Below are 16,331 nucleotides of genomic sequence, written 5' to 3' on the forward strand. Positions count from 1 at the left end.
GTTACGGTCGACTCGGCTGATAAATCTCAGAAAGGGAAGTGGAGGACAACGCTGGCTCTGCTGTCCTGTAAATGAGACTGAGACCTGGGGTCATGAGCAGCTGCCGTGCGTTGGCTCCATCGCTGTGACTACCGCCTTTATTAACAGGCTTCCCATTCCTCAGATCATCGCAATCATACCTTTCATTGCAACGAGCCGCCAGCAGCTCTCTCTCGGACAAAATGCGTGACGTTTCACACAGACTGGCCCGGTGGTCCTGGGCATCCTCTGTTAGAGGCACAGCCAAATGGAGTCTCAATCAGCCACGACTGAATTGACTGGGGGGATCAAGCTGGAGGGAGTGGAAGGTCTCCTCCTCTAGTCCATGGCAGCTGAACAAATGTGATGGGGCGGGCGGGCAGGGTGGGAAGGAGGACTCATGATCCAGTTAGACTGTGTGGGAGCAGCTTGGAGACTGTTTATTGTGCTTAACTCTTAGTGCCAACTCCCGATTTAAAATGGCGAACGGCAAAGGCAGATGGGAAAGTCAGCCAACATAGACAGAAACCAGCAGCTGCAGGTTTGCTGTGTATTTACCTCTGAAAAGGCCAGACAACATCGATACCAGCGACCATCAGCATAACAATGTAGCAGCCTTCTGCATACTGATGAGCAATCCCCGGGAACAATAAGCAACATTTAGACACACAAAGCAGAGCCAGACTCCTCGGCGCCAGCAGGAGCCGACACAAAAGGAGGTGAACGAGCACCTCAAGACCGCCCATCGATCAGGGAACCGCTCCAGCATTGGAGAAAATCGAACCAAGCGATTGGGACAAAGTCCAATCACCGAGAACCAGGTACAGGGTCCGCCCCGAAAGGCGAGAAGCCCCGGGGGACTATAAGAGTTAAGCCCCAAGTTCAAATCGCTCTCTCTTCATCTCTGCGTCCTGCCCGGGTCACCCAGCAACACGAACCAACATTGACCGTGACCGGTGCAGTAATCGCCGAACAAAGTAAGTCTTAATTCAACGCTCGCTGCGAGATAGGCGCTCCTAGCTACCAATCCGTACCAACTTCGAATCCCGCAGGCTCAGAACCCGAACGAAAGGCCATTTGTTTCCGTAACCTGGTGGGCCAGTCCGAAGTTAAGTATAGGCCTGTTAGTTATAGAAGTACCTTAGACATAGAATTTGTGCATGAGTAGCGATTACTGTGTATAATAAATGTGCTTTGATTTAAATCTTACTAATCGGTGTATTGGGTTATTGATCATTACTCGGACTTGACCCTCGTGGCGGTATCATAAAGATACCTGGCGACTCGAGAGCAAAGGTAATAAAACAGAGCAATTGAACCAAGGAGAAAGTTACCAACACTGTTTATTGTGCTTAACTCTTAGTGCCTGCTGTTATTTCGTGGGGTACCAGAGTGGCTCTTTCCAGGCAGAATGGTCATCAAAGGCAAGCCCCAAGCAGACACCGACCACACCCTTCCTGCCATCCGCCAGGACATGAACCCCCTCCCTCGAGCATCATAGAATGGCACGTGCTGCCCGGAAGGCTGCCACCTCCTCGGGCGTCCTCAGATACTGCTCAATTTCACTGTCTGATATCTCCTCTTCCCCTGTGATCAGCTCCATGCCTTGGCTTCCCTCCGCTTCCGGGCAGGGCTTCCTCCGCTTCCTCTGCGTGAGGCACGGAGGGAGGAAAACCGGCGCCGTGCGTTTGTGCGTCGACCCCGCGGGACTCGGCTGGTCTTGAAGAGGGGGCCCGGTGTCCTCGCCCTCCGCATCTCTGCTGTCCTCGCCCCCGTCGGTTTCCATGCCTTTGCTTGGGCCGGTCTGCCCGCCTGCGTTCTCCGCCCGCGCGAGGCTTAGCGTCTGTCTGAGCAACAGGGCGCGGTGGCGCAGAATATCGCCGGTGTACTTCACCACAGTCTTGGCGTCGATCCGCTGCGACGCCAGCCACGCCAGCTGCGGCGCCAGCCTGACGAGAATGTCGACCATCTCCTTCACCCGCTGCGAGGTGGGCGGGGGCCGCCTGACCCCCGCCAGCTGGCAGAACCTGCCCAGGCTGCACTTCAGGCGATGCCGGGGCAGCAGCGACTGCCAGGCCAGGTACGCTGCGGCCGTGACGATGGGCACAGGGTGCCTCCCAGTAACCAGCCACGTTTCGCTGGCCAGCTCCACAAGCTGCAGGGCACGGTCCACCACCTTGTCTTTGTCCTCCAGAAAGATGGACGGGACTGATGCAGACTTCCGGAACAAATTATACCTGCGAAGGAGGAGGGGGGAGAAAATCAATCAGGGTGGCAGCGGGCAGGTAATACACTGGAGATCACAATCCCGACACACCCCATCACCTCACACACACTAACAACCTGCTCACGGGCGCTCAGTTTGGGTTGTACCAAGATCACTTAGCCCCAAATCTCATTACAGCCTTGGTTCAAACACGGGTAAGATCTGAACTCCAGAGGTGAGGTGAGAGTGACTGCCCTGGACATCAAGGCTGCATTTGACCGAGTGCGGCATCAAGGAGCCCCAGCTAACCTGGAGTCAATGGGAATCGGGGGAAACTCTCCGCTGGTTGGAGTCACTACCCAGCACAAAGGAAGATGGTTGTGGTGGTTGGAGGTCAATCATCTCAGCTCCAGGACATCACTGCAGGAGTCCCTCAGGGTAGTGTCCTCGGCCCAACCATCTTCAGCTGCTTCATCAATGACCTCCCCTCCATCATAAGGTCAGAGGTGGGGATGTTCGCTGATGACTGCACAATGTTCAGCACCATTCGCGACTCCTCAGATACTGAAGCAGTCCATGTCCAAATGCAGCAAGACCTGGACAATATCCAGGCTTGGGCAGGCAAGTGGCAAGTTACATTCGCACCACACAAGTGCCAGGCAATGACCATCTCCTACAAGAGAGGATCTAATAACCACCTCTTGACATTCAATGGCATTACCATCGCTGAACCCCCCACTATCAACATCCTGGGGGTTACCATTGATCAGAAACTGAACTGGACCCAGCCATATAAATACTGTGGCTACCAGAGCAGGTCAGAGGCTGGGAATCCTGCGGAGACTAACTCACCTCCTGACTCCCCAAAGCCTGTCCACCATCTACAAGGCACAAGTCAGGAGTGTGATGGAATACTCCCCACTTGCCTGGATGAGTGCAGATGCAACAACGACACCATCCAGGACAAACCAGTAACTTCATTGCAGTTTTAATGTAAGCCTACTTGTGACAATAATAAAGATTATTATTAGAAAGCAGCCTCGCTTGATCGGCACCCCATCCACAAACATTCACTCCCTCCACCACCGACGCACAGTGGCAGCCGTGTGTACCATCTACAAGATGCACTGCAGCATCTCACCAAGGCTCCTTAGGCAACATTCCAAACCCACGACCTCTACCATCTAGAAGGACAAGGGCAGCAGATACCTGGGAACCCCACCACCTGGAGGTTCCCCTCCAAGTCACTCACCATCCCGACTTGGAAATATATTGGCCGTTCCTTCCCTGTCGCTGGGTCAAAATCCTGGAACTCCCTCCCTAACAGCACAGTGGGTGTACCTACGCCACACGGACTGCAGCGGCTCAAGATGGCGGCTCACCCACCAGTGGTGCAGGTCAACGGTCAGTGAGCAACAGCGAGAGGGTCAGCACAGTCCAACCAGCAGCAGTATCTCATTCAGACACCAGCCGACCTATTCCTCGTTTGCAGTGCTTGCTGATGGGAGTTCCTTGAGCTGAAGCTTCAGGGTTTTTTTTTTTAAGATGTGACACCATAGTGTGGCCTGGACCAGGATATTCTGCGTATTACAGAAGGTGATCTGAAAGGACAGAGTTTGTGCAAGAACCGTGCGTCACTGCTCATCTACGAGCAGCAGTATTCGGGACTGGATTCTCCATTTCAGGGAACATGTCCTCACACCGTTGTGAAAACTGTGGCCTTTCACGCGTCAAACTAGCGTCTTAAGGCCCCATATTCACAGCCCTGCAGGGGGCTAGCAGGGAGCCGCCATGAAGCTCGCAGCTCCAGCTGCAGATACCTCACCCCTGCACCTCCGGGTCAGAGGCCGCGCATGTGCACGCCGGCGGCCTCCAGTGGGCGCTGTGCTCCATGACGGACTGAGACTGCGGAGCTGGACCGCGTAAGTAGAGCCCCTGATCGGCCGCGCGCCCGACCTAGACCGCCCGCCAGAAAATACCCCGGTTCCGTAAGGGGCCCCCCTGTCCTCCGACGGGGCAGCCCCCGAGTCCGCAGTCACCTCGCGGGTTTGCCAAACGGCTGGGGTTAGATCCACGCCGTCGGGACTTTGGCCGGTCGGGGGCGGAGAGTAGCGGGGCCGGCCTCTGGCAATGGCCGTAGGTGGGGGGGATAGGTGGCGCGGCGGACTCCCCGGGTACGCCCGCTTTTCGGGGGCCGGAGAATCGAACCGGCGCCGGTCCCGATCCCTTGCGTGGAAATGGATCGCCCTCCCTGGCGCCGGACGCGATTTCGGGGTCGGGGCGCGGAGAATCCAGCCCCAGGAATTTGGACAGGTTAGCCAGTGGGGGCTGGCAATGCCAGTGGTCTGGGAGCAAGGCACCAGTCGCAGCTATGGCGACACAGGCCCCATTTCATCGGCGGCCAACGTGTGCCAATCCTTGTTGATCTCGGAGCTGCTTTAGTTAACAGTGGAAGCACTGACGCGGTTTGAACAGCGGAGACAAGAGTTGTGCGCTGTGAAGTCAGGAAGGATAAGAGGGGACATACTGACCCGTCACAGTGAGTTTTCACCAGGTCCAGGAGGCTCAGTGTGGGAATGTCCAGGTTCAGCTCCTTCACCAGCTGCTGGTAGACTGTTGAGAAGAGAGTGGGCTCCACGTGAAGGAGGGAGCAGACGGTGCTCATGGTCAGGGGCCAGTTGTGCTGGCGACAGGCGACGTGAACACAGCAGCCCACTAGGGCTTCCTTCTTCTCCAGAGTGACGTGCAGGAAGCTCGGATGCTCATAGGCCCTCAGGTAGAGTTCGCTGGCCGTGTCCTCCACGATGGGGCGCACACGGAGAATCCGACAGAGGTCACGGACCCGCATCTGACCTGAGCGACGGGCAAGCCGGGGGGGGGGGGGGGGGGGGGGGGGAGGAGAGAGAAAGGAGAGAGGGAAAGAGACAGAGACAGAGAGCGAGTCACAACTGGAGTCACCGAGCGGAGAAGGATCACTTTTGGGGCCTGGCTGCAGGCGACATTATACTGAAAGCAATATTGAACAGCAAGTCAACACGGAGAAGGGGGGGGGAGGGGGGCACGGGGTCAGCCGCAAGGAGGGAGGGTTGGCCATAGGGTCGGCACTGGGGGGTTACTGAGGGAGGGGCGGCATCAAAGAACATAATAAGAACATAAGAACTAGGAGCAGGAGTCGGCTATCTGGCCCCTCGAGCCTGCTCCACCATTCAATGAGATCATGGCTAATCTTGGCTCAGCTCCACTTTCCGGCCCGAACACCATAACCCTTAATCCCTTTATTCTTCAAAAAACTATCTATCTTTATCTCGAAAACATTTAGGATGTTTTATAAGACATACCAAGGTATGTCCTTGGTCTCGGAGGGTGGACATCGAGGGTGCGTCCTTGCTGTTGTAGGTTCGTCAGGGAGGGGGGGCCGACATCGAGGGTGGACCATGCTGTTGGAGGATTGCAGGCAGGGAGGGCCGGCATCGAGGGTGCGTTCATGCTCTTGGGAGGGTTGCAGGGAGGGAGGGCCGCCATCGAGGGTGCGTCCATGCTGTTGGAGGATTGCAGGCAGGGAGGGCCGGAATCGAGGGTGCGTTCATGCTCTTGGAGGGTTGCAGGGAGGGAGGGCCGCCATCGAGGGTGCGTCCATGCTGTTGGAGGGTGGGCAGGGAGGGAGGGCCGGCATCGAGGGTGCGTCCATGCTCTTGGAGGGTTGCAGGGAGGGCTGGCATCGAGGGTGCGTTCATGCTCTTGGAGGGTTGCAGGGAGGGAGGGCCGCCATCGAGAGTGCGTCCATGCTGTTGGAGGGAGGGAGGGCCGGCATCGAGGGTGCGTCCATGCTCTTGGAGGGTGGGCAGGGAGGGTGGGCCGCCATCGAGGGTGGACTATGCTGTTGGAGGGTTGCAGGGAGGGTGGGCCGCCATCGAGGGTGCGTTCATGCTGTTGGAGGGTCAGCAGGGAGGGAGGGCCGGCATCAAGGGTGGACGATGCTGTTGGAGGGTCAGCAGGGAGGGAGTGCCGACATCGAGGGTGGACCATGCTGTTGGAGGGTGGGGAGGGAGGGCCGGCATCGAGGGCGGACGCTGCTGTTGGAGGGTGGGTGGGGAGGGCCAGCATTGAGGGTGGACCATGCTGTTGGAGGGTGGGGAGGGAGGGAGGGCTGGCATCGAGGGTGGACGATGCTGTTGGAGGGTCAGCAGGGAGGGAGGGCCGGCATCGGGGGTGGACCATGCTGTTGGAGGGTCAGCACCGAGCGACCTGCGTTGTCGGAGGTGCGGGTTTTAACTGGGACTTCAAACAGAGGCCGTGACTGCATTCTCAGGAGGGCTTAAAAGATCCCCTGGTATTATTTGAAGGACATGGAAGGTCTCCTCTGTTCGCTCATCAATATTCTACTCTCCCAACAACATTATTAAACTGCTAATTCTTCTATTTGTGCGAGCTTGTTGTGCACCAGCTGACTGCTGTATTTCCCACATTACAGAAACAGCTATAACTGAGAAAAATCCCCAGGTCAAAAATGAGAGAACTGCACGACTATTAATCCACAAAAATTTCAAAATTCCTTTCTGGGAACAAACATGCATATTTGGTGAATCATGACAATTATTTGTGGTGGGGTTGTGAGGAACATTGGTTGAGACGGTGGTGTCAATAAACACTGAGGGCAGCACGGTGGCGCAGTGGGTTAGCACTGCTGCCTCACGGCGCCGAGGACCCGGGTTCGATCCCGGGTCACTGTCCGTGTGGAGTTTGCACATTCTCCCCGTGTCTGCGTGGGTCTCACCCCCACAACCCAAAGATGTGCAGGGTAGGTGAATTGGCCACGCTAAATTGCCCCTTAATTGAAAACAAAATAATTGGGTATTCTAAGTTTCGTTAAATCAAATACCAGCTCAGGCAAAGCATCACCCACCTGAATCAGAAATCTGCTCGAGTGCTTCCTGCATTTTCTGCCGCGACTAATCAAGTATCTTACCTTGTATCTGATTACGACAGGGCTTTTTCAGCTCTGCTGTGCTCTCACTGTATCTCACTGCTGTGGAAAAGGAATGCAAAGAGTACGGTTTAACATTGAGACAAGCCATGCTACTTAAGTTGTGTAGTACAGGTACAGCACTCGAAACACACTTGTTCCCTGAAACAGCTTGGATTTTGCAAACCTGCCTCAGACATTCAAATGATCTCTCCCTCAATGCCAGCAAAGCTAAAGAGCTGGTCATTAACTTCAGGCAGTGAAGTATCGTACACACCCTTGTCTGCGTCAATGGTGACGAGGTGGAGATGGTCGACAGCTTCAAATTCCTCGGTGTGCACATCGCCAACAATCGGTCCTCATCCACCCCCACGTCTATGCTACGACCAAGAAAGCACAACAGTGTCTATACTTAGGTCACTAAGGAAATTCGGCATATCCACACTGACTCTTACCAACACTTACAGGTGCACCATAGAAAGCATCCTATCGGGCTGCATCACGGTCTGGTATGGCAACTGCTTGGCCCAAGACTGCAAGAAACTTCAATGAGTCGTGTCTAACTTAAACTGGGACTCCAGTCCATCGCTTTAACCTGCCTCCCATCCATTGACTCCATCTACACGTCCCGCTGCCTGGGGAAAGCGGACAGCATAATCAAAGACCCCTCCCACCCGGCTTACTCACTCTTCCAACTTCTTCCATCGGGCAGGAGATACAAAAGTCTGAGAACACGCACGAACAGACTCAAAAACAGCTTCTTCCCCGCTGTTACCAGACTCCTAAACGACCCTCTTATGGACTGAACTGATTAATTCTACAACGCTGTCTGCTTCAACCGATGCCGGTGGGACTAGACAGGGTAGACGCAGGGAAGATGTTCCCAATGATGGGTGTGTCCAGAACCAGGGGTCACAGCCCGAGGATTCAGAGTAAACCATTTCGGACAGAGATGAGGAGACATTTCTTCACACAAAGAGTGGTGAGCCTGTGGAATTCATTCCCACAGGAAGTAATTGATGCTAAAACATTGAATATATTCAAGAGGCGGCTGGATATAGCACTTGGGGAGAATGGGATCAAAGGCTATGGAGAGAAAGCAGGATTAGGCGATTGAGTTGGATGATCAGCCATGATGGTGATGAATGGCGGAGCAGGCTCGAAGGGCCGAAAGGCTTCCTCCTGCTCCTATCTTCTATGTCTCTCTGTCTATGTATTTACATTGTGTACCTTGTGTTGCCCTGTTACGTATTTTCTTTTCATGTACAAATGATCTGTTTGAGCTGCTCGCAGAAAAATACTATTCACTGTACCTCGGTACACGTGACAATAAACAAATCCAATCGAAGATGAAAAGCCATCTGCAGCATGGTGGTGCAGTGGTTAGCACTGCTGTCTCACGGCGCCGAAGACCCAGGTTCGATTCTGGCCCTGGGTCACTGTCCACGTGGAATAATCTTTATTGTCACAAGTCAGCTTACATTAACACTGCAATGAAGTTACTGTGAAAAGCCCCTAGTCGCCACACTCCGGCGCCTGTTCGGGTACACAGAGGGAGAATTCAGAATGTCCAATTCACCTAACAAGCACGTCTTTCAGGACTTGTGGGAGGAAACCAGAGCACCTGGAGGAAACCCACGCAGACACGGGGGAGAACGTGCAGACTCCGCACAGACCCAGCGGGGAATCAAACCCGGATCCCTGGCGTTTGAAGCAACAGTGCTAACCCACTGCCCGCCTTAGAATCCCGACAACGCAGAAGTACGGTGTTCAGCCCATCGGGTCTGTGCCGGCCTCGCCCAAAGGTGCACCCCCACCTAGGGTCGCTCCTCTGCCCTATCCCTGTAACCCCACGCGCATGTCTGTTGCCAATCCACCTAACCTACACGTCGTTGGACACTCAAGGGACAATTGAATATGGCCAATCCTCCTTACCTTCGGAAGGAAACACACGGGACAATCTCAGCAGGTCTGACAGCATCTGTGGAGAGAGAAGGGAGCTCACGTTTCGAGTCTGGATGTCTCGTTGTCAAAGCCATCCAGGCACGAAACGCAAGCTATCTTCTCTCTCCACAGATGCTGTCAGACCTGCTGAGATTGTCCAGTGTCATTGCTTTTAACATCTTTGGAAGGGATCTTATATCTATATTGAGCTGGGCTCCTGACCTGAAACCATTAAAACTTGGCAAATGACTTGACACAGGTCGAAACTGGAGTTCCAGTTTAAGTTAGACACGACCGGCGTTGACCAGCGCCAGTCCTTGGAAATGGGTGGTGGTTCGAACAGGAATTCCATTTTAAGATCTACAAGACCACCATTCATTTGGCAGCATGGTAGCATTGTGGTTAGCACAATTGCTTCACAGCTCCAGGGTCCCAGGTTCGATTCCGGCTTGGGTCACTGTCTGTGCGGAGTCTGCACATCCTCCCCGTGCGAGCGTGGGTTTCCTCCGGGTGCTCCGATTTCCTCCCACAGTCCAAAGATGTACAGGTTAGGTGGATTGGCCATAATAAATTGACCTTAGTGTCCAAAATTGTCCTTAGTGTTGGGTGGGGTTGCTGGGTTATGGGGATAGGGTGGAGGTGTTGACCTTGGGTAGGGTGCTCTTTCCAAGAGCCGGTGCAGACTCGATGGGCCGAATGGTCTCCTTCTGCACTGTAAATTCTATGATAATCTATGATTTAAAAGTTTTAATGTATTTTCCTTCTTTTTCCCATCTACACGTTCTTTTTATCCTTTTTTTTTTAATTTAGAGTACCCAATTCTATTTCTTTCCAATTAAGGGGCAAATTAGCGTGGCCAATCTACCTACCCTGCACATCTTTGGGTTGTGGGGACGAAACCCTCGCAGACACGGGGGAGAATGTGCAAACTCCACACGGACGGTGACCCGGGGCCGGGATCGAACCAGAGTCCTCGGCGCCGTGAGGCAGCAGTGCTAACCACTGCGCCTCTAAACCGCCCCCCGCTTTTGTTTTAATTATCTTGTACTTTTTGACCTGTGCCCTTTCACTTCAGCCGCTCAATCACTGGAAGCACTGTACTCTCGCTCCACGGAATCACCCACAATCTGCACAATGGAAGGAAACCCAAAAGACTCTCTTTTCAATTTTAGTGTTTCCTCGTACTAGGCCACGTCCGAATGAATCTGTGCGAATCCTGTTCCATTCTCTCCACACCTTATCGAGTGAAAACCGCACATGGTGCCCCCAAGTGTGGTCTGATTGGGATCATATATAAATTCCCCATAACGTCTCAACTTCCATTTTTGATCCCTCATGCCAGAAGACCGGTTAACCTTTTTTAACAGTATTATCCAACGGAGGGGCCGCATTTTAATGTTTGGGGAAGCTGAACTCTGAAATCGTTCTCATTGAATTTACAGTGCAGAAGGAGACCATTCAAGGAGGAGTCTGCACCAGCCCTTGGAAAGAGCTCTCCGCCCCATCCCCACACCCTGTCCCCGTAACAGCATCTAACCTTTGTTTGGACACTAAGGAGCAATTTATCATGGCCAATCCACCTAACCTGCACACCTTTGGACTGTGGGTAGAAACCGGAGCACCCGGAGGAAACCCACGCATAGAACGGGCAGACTTCGCACAGACAGTCACCCAAGCCGGGAATCGAATCTGGGACCCTGGAGCTGTGAAGCAACTGTGCTAACCAGTGTGCTATCGTGTTGTCCTTCTGACAGAGAATGCTGGGATCGTGTGTGCAGTTCTGGTCGCCTCATTTTAGGAAGGATGTGGAAGCTTTGGAAAAGGTGCAAAGGAGATTTACCAGGATGTCGCCTGGAATGGAGAGTACATCGCATATACAGTGCAGAAGGAGGCCATTCGGCCCATCGAGTCTGCACCGGCTCTTGGAAAGAGCACCCTACCCAAGGTCAATTCCTACACCCTATCCCCATAACCCAGTAACCCCACCCAACACTAAAGGCAATTTTGGACACTAAGGGCAATTTAGCATGGCCAATCCACCTAACCTGCACATCTTTGAACTGTGGGAGGAAACCGGAGCACCTGGAGGAAACCCACGCTCGCACGGGGAGGATGTGCAGACTCCGCACAGACAGTGACCCAAGCCGGAATCGAACCTGGGACCCTGGAGCTGTGAAGCAATTCTGCTATCCACAATGCTACCGTGCTAGGTCTTACGAGGAAAGGTTGAGGGTGCTAGGCCTTTTCTCATTAGAATGGAGAATTGAGGGGCGACTTGATAGAGGTTTATAAGATATGGGAAATAGATAGAGTAGACAGTCAGAGACTTCTTCCCCGGGTGGAACAAACCAAGGTAGATTCTTTACCCAGAGAGTAGTGGGGCATGGAATGCACTGCCGGTGGAAGTAGATGAGTCGGAAACATTAGGGACCTTCAAGCGGCTATTGGATTGGTACATGGATTACGGTAGAATGATGGGGGTGTAGATTAATTTGTTCTTAATCTGGGACAAAGTTCGGCACAACATCGTGGGCCAAAGGGCCTGTTCTGTGCTGTATTTTTCTATGTTCTATGTACTAACTGAGCAAGTTTGACAGCATTCTGTGGCGAGAGAAACAGAGTTGATGTTTCATGCGTCATGACTCTTTAGAGTTGTGAAGATGAGTCATGCGGACGTAAATGGGCGGAGGAGGAAACTTGTGCAGAGCGGGTGCCAGTAAGGGGCACGTACACAAGACTTCTGTTTTTTTGTGACTAAGAGGCTGTTTCTGGAGGGGTTCTGCACGGCTTAGTTCCAGGAGCCCTCCATTTTGTGGTCTAAATGAGTTGGCACTCTGGTTTCCTCTCGCAGTCCAAAGATGTGCAGGTCAGGTGGACTGACCGTGATCAATGCTCGGGGTCAAGGGGTTCGAGTGGGAGAGCGGACCCGGGGAGGGTGCTCTTTCGGAGGGTCGGTGCAGACCCAGTGAGCCGACTGGCCTCCTTCTGCACTGCGGGGATTCTGTGGACTGCTCAGCTGGGCAGGAAAGTGGCAAATGGAATTCAACCCCGGAGAAATGTGGGATCATAGATTTGAGGAGGGCAAAAGAGGGAAAGCAACAGACAATAAATGGGAGGGTTGCGAGGGGTGTAGAGGAAGTGAGGGACCTTGGGGGGGAAATGTTCACATATCCCTGAAGGTAGCAGGGGTGGTTAAGAAGGCACATGGAATTCTTTCATTTACTAGCTGAGGCACTGAATACAAGATCAGGAAGGTTATGCTACAACTAAAAAACTAGTTGGGCAGCAATTTGAGTACTGTGTGTGCATGTGGTCTGGTCACCTCATTGCAGGAGGAGTGTCATTGCATTCGAGAGGGGACACAGGAGATCTACGAGGATGTTGTCAGGACTGGAAGATTGAGGGAAGATTGGAGAGGCTGGGGTTGTTCTCCGACGAACAGAGGAGGCTGAGGGGGATCCGATTGCGGTTGGGAGGGTCGTGTGGATGGAAAGGGCCTCTTTCCTTCAGCAGAGAGGTCAGTGACGAGGGGCCGTAGGTTTAACATGGTAGAAGGATTAGAGGGGAGGTGAGGAAAGTCCCTTTCATCCCGAAGGGTTGGGCCCCATATCTAAGGGAGGATGTGCTGGCCTTGGAAAGGGTCCAGAGGAGGTTCACAAGAATGAGCCCGGGAATGAAGAGCTTGTCGTATGAAGAACGTTTGAGGACTCTGGGTCTGTACTCGTTGGGTGAGGGGGGGATCTTATTGAAACTTGCAGGATACTGCGAGGCCTGGATAGAGTGGACATGGAGAGAATGTTTCCACTTGTAGGAAAAACCAGAACCAGAGGACACAGCCTCAGGCTGAAGGGACGATCCTTTAAAACAGAGAGGAGGAGGAATTTCTTCAGCCAGAGGGTGGTGAATCTGTGGAACTCTTTGCCGCAGAAGGCTGTGGAGGCCAAGTCACTGAGTGTCTTTAAGACAGAGATAGATAGTTAGTTTTGCAGCTGCCGCAGGTGTGAGTGGCCTCGCTTTGTGCTGCCAAATTCTATCTTTTTGAAATATTTGAAAAGGAGGAATGTGCAGGGATTTGGGGGGGGGGGGGGGGGGGGGGGGGGGGGCACAAGCAGTACGTGAAGTGCTCCCGAGGCGGGCCAACACAGACACAGTGGGTTGAACAGATTCTGTGCTGATGTGGTTCTCTGAATGACCCAGAAGACGATTAGAGATCGAGAGATGGGTTTTCTTTTTTTGTTGAATTTGGAGTACCCGATTAATCTTTTTTCCAATCCAGGGGCAATTTAGCGTGGCTTTGGGGCGTGGGGTCGCGACCCATGCAAACACGGGAGAATGTGCGAATGGCGGCCCGCTAGCACAGTGGTTAGCACTGTTGCTTCACAGCTCCAGGGTCCCAGGTTCGATTCCCGGCTTGGGTCACTGTCTGTGCGGAATCTGCACGTTCTCCCCGTGTCTGCGTGGGTTTCCTCCGGGTGCTCCGGTTTCCTCCCACAAGTCCCGAAAGACATGCTTGTTAGGTGAATTGGACATTCTGAATTATCCCTCTGCGTACCCGAACAGGCCAGAGTGTGGCGACTAGGGGATTTTCACAGTAACTTCATTGCATGGCCTTCTGGAGCATTGGGGGGGGGCGGATACCTGACATAAAAATCATACCTTTGTCTTAGTCTAAGCCAACGGAAAGGCTCAGAAATTATCGACGTCACTACCTGTAGAGGGATGGGTTTTTTTTGTGTATAAAGATCTATACATCAATTTGTGTGTCAGAGTGTGCCTGGCTGCGACCTTTGATTGTAGTGGTCACTCTCCTTGTGCAAGTATAAACTTAAATGTGTTGTTATCTGTTACATTTTCAGTCTAAAAGTCTTACTCGGATGTCAAAGTTTTCCACAACACTTTCCCAAAGTGTTAATGTCAGCCTACTTGCGATGCTAATAAAGATTATTTTTTTGTAAAGAAAATATTTTTTATTCTCCTTTTTCACATTTTCTCCATAATTTACACCCAACAATAAACAATAATCAGTAACAAATATGTCAATCCCCATATCAATAACAACGATCCCATCCTCCCACCAAACCCCAGACATTGGCCCGCATGTTCACATAAACAAATGACAAAAAGTCATCAGGAATCACCCATAGTCACCATTAACACACACAGTCCCCCTCCCCCCCAACCCCCCCCCCCCACATCTAATGTTCAACGTGATCCAATTCTTGAAAGTGCATAATAACGCCCATGAATTGTAGAACCCCTCCATCCTTCCCGTCAGTTCAAATTTGACCTTTTCAAGCATCAAGAATTCCAACAGGTCCCCTCACCACACCAGGGCACAGGGTGGAGAGGTTGATCTCCACCCTAACAGGATCCGCCTTCGGGCAATCAACGAGGCGAAGGCTACAATATCTGCCTCCGCACCCGTTTCCAACCCTGGCAAGTCCGACACCCCGAATATGGCCTCCCAAGGGCCCAGGCCCAGTTTCACATGCACCACTTTGGAGATTACCCTAAACACCTCCTTCCTGTAATCCTCCAGCTTTGGACAGGACCAAAACATATGAATGCAGTTTGCATGCGGGCACCCCCCCCACAACGTTCACACACATCTTCCACCCCCTCAAAGAGCCGGCTCATCGTTGCCCTTGTAAGGTGTGCTCTGTACACCTCTGTTTAGCACAGGGCTAAATCGCTGGCTTTGAAAACAGACCAAGGCAGGCCAGCAGTACGGTTCGATTCCCGTAACAGCCTCCCCGAACAGGCGCCGGAATGTGGCGACTAGGGGTTTTTCACAGTAACTTCATTTGAAGCCTACTTGTGACAATAAGCGATTTTCATTTTTCGAATAAAGATTATTAAACAGGAGCGAATCCTCCACACGTCCCGCCGACCACGACGGTAAACGGCCGGGGGAGCCAGCAGGCGCTCCGTGCCACCTTCGTGGGGGCGTTGAGGGCAGCGGGAAGGCGCAATCATCCCTCAGAAAAATGAGGAGGGGAGCCAACAGGCGGGGAGGGTCCGTACCTTGGGAGAAGCATTCCTCGGAGCGCGTCGACGTGAGCAACCCCTCCGTCAGCAGGAAGCCGCAGTCGGTGCACACCAGGTGGCTCTGGCTGTAGTGGGAATCCTCCTCCACCTGAGAGGAGCCACATTCTGGGCAGCTGCCTGTCCCAGGCATCTTCTGGGATGCTTGCCCCTGCACCAAGAGAGGAGGGAAAAAAACATTTTTTTTTAAAAACCACTGGAACCACAAAAATATTGAGCATGGAATATCAAGCAATTTAGTTGTATATCTCCCCTTCTATCTTCACACAGCCCCCTGACACACAAACACAGTGAGTTGGCACAGTGCCATTGCTGTGACCCCTCCAAGCTCTGACTGGAGAAGAAGTAGCAATGGCGCCACTGACCCTGTCTGCAGCAGGTAAACGTACGTGTGCACGCCTGTAAACACAGGACGTCGTTAAGTTGGGCGAAAGGTTGAGGGAAACCCATTCTCACAGGCGTGGCCTTCCCCTGTGGTCATGATGGCTGCCGACTGCTCGCCCCGCACAACGATGGCGGGCGCGCCTTTTTTTCCCCTCACAAGCATGGCGGCCATCCATTCGCACACGGTACGGCTGGTACTTTTCTTTCCCCACCAAGAGTGCGGCCGCCCTGCACAATGCTGTCCAATTTACCCCGCACAATGACGGCGTCGGTCCCTCGACCTCGTCCTCCTGCTCTTGGCCGCGAAGTATTTACCCCTCACAAAGATGGCGACCATGTCCCTCTCTCTCCAGCCGCCCATCTCGCAACGACGATGACGTTTTCTCTGCCCCCCATAAAGATGGTGGCGGTGCCTTCCCCCCGCCTACAAAGACGGCGGCCGCCCGTTTCCCCTCACAAAGATGGCGACCATCTCTCTCTCTCTCTCTCTCTCCAGCTGCCCAGCCCGCATAGATGATGACGGAACCTCTGCCCCTCATAAAGATGGCGGCGAGCCTTCTCCACCCCCTCGCCAATCCGGCAGCCGCCCATTTACCCCTCACAAAAATGGCGCCCCCCCCCCATCATCCTAATCCCACTCATCCAAAGATAGCGACGCTGCCGCCTCCGCCCCTCACAAAGATGACGCCCCCGCTCGACATCTCTCCAATCCCACTCACTCAAAGATGGCGACGGTGCCGCCTCCGCCCCTCACAAAGATGGCCGGAATCG

The 16,331-nt window shown here is 53.3% G+C and overlaps 1 protein-coding gene across 4 annotated transcripts; it reads right to left on the reverse strand.

The window, feature by feature from the left end:
* Positions 1 to 1,343: 1,343 nt before the first annotated feature.
* LOC140396962 (transcription factor IIIB 50 kDa subunit-like) lies at positions 1,344 to 15,981 on the reverse strand. 4 transcript variants are annotated; one of them, XM_072485951.1, is made up of 5 exons: positions 15,876 to 15,981; positions 15,156 to 15,327; positions 7,191 to 7,250; positions 4,756 to 5,077; positions 1,344 to 2,255 (listed from the first exon to the last, which is right to left on the reverse strand). In XM_072485951.1, the coding sequence occupies exons 2-5, from the start codon at positions 15,307 to 15,309 to the stop codon at positions 1,514 to 1,516; spliced, it is 1,278 nt and encodes a 425-aa protein (XP_072342052.1). In that variant the 5' UTR covers positions 15,310 to 15,327; positions 15,876 to 15,981; the 3' UTR covers positions 1,344 to 1,513. The 4 variants fall into 4 exon arrangements, with proteins under 4 accessions (XP_072342052.1, XP_072342051.1, XP_072342049.1 ...); XM_072485950.1 differs by having other exon boundaries at positions 15,812 to 15,963; XM_072485948.1 differs by lacking the exon at positions 15,876 to 15,981 and adding an exon at positions 15,566 to 15,710.
* Positions 15,982 to 16,331: the final 350 nt, after the last annotated feature.

This window comes from Scyliorhinus torazame, chromosome 20 (assembly GCF_047496885.1).
Source record: "Scyliorhinus torazame isolate Kashiwa2021f chromosome 20, sScyTor2.1, whole genome shotgun sequence".
Taxonomy (NCBI): domain Eukaryota; kingdom Metazoa; phylum Chordata; class Chondrichthyes; order Carcharhiniformes; family Scyliorhinidae; genus Scyliorhinus; species Scyliorhinus torazame.

Coding starts and splice junctions, on each gene's coding strand:
- LOC140396962 (XM_072485951.1), bottom strand. CDS start 15,309: ATGCCTGGGACAGGCAGCTGCCCAGAATGTGGCTCCTCTCAGGTGGAG. Junction 5,078..7,190: donor CTGTCGTAATCAGATACAAG/GTAAGATACTTG, acceptor CCCGTCGCTCAG/GTCAGATGCGGGTCCGTGAC. Junction 2,256..4,755: donor GTGAAAACTCACTGTGACGG/GTCAGTATGTCC, acceptor CCTCCTTCGCAG/GTATAATTTGTTCCGGAAGT.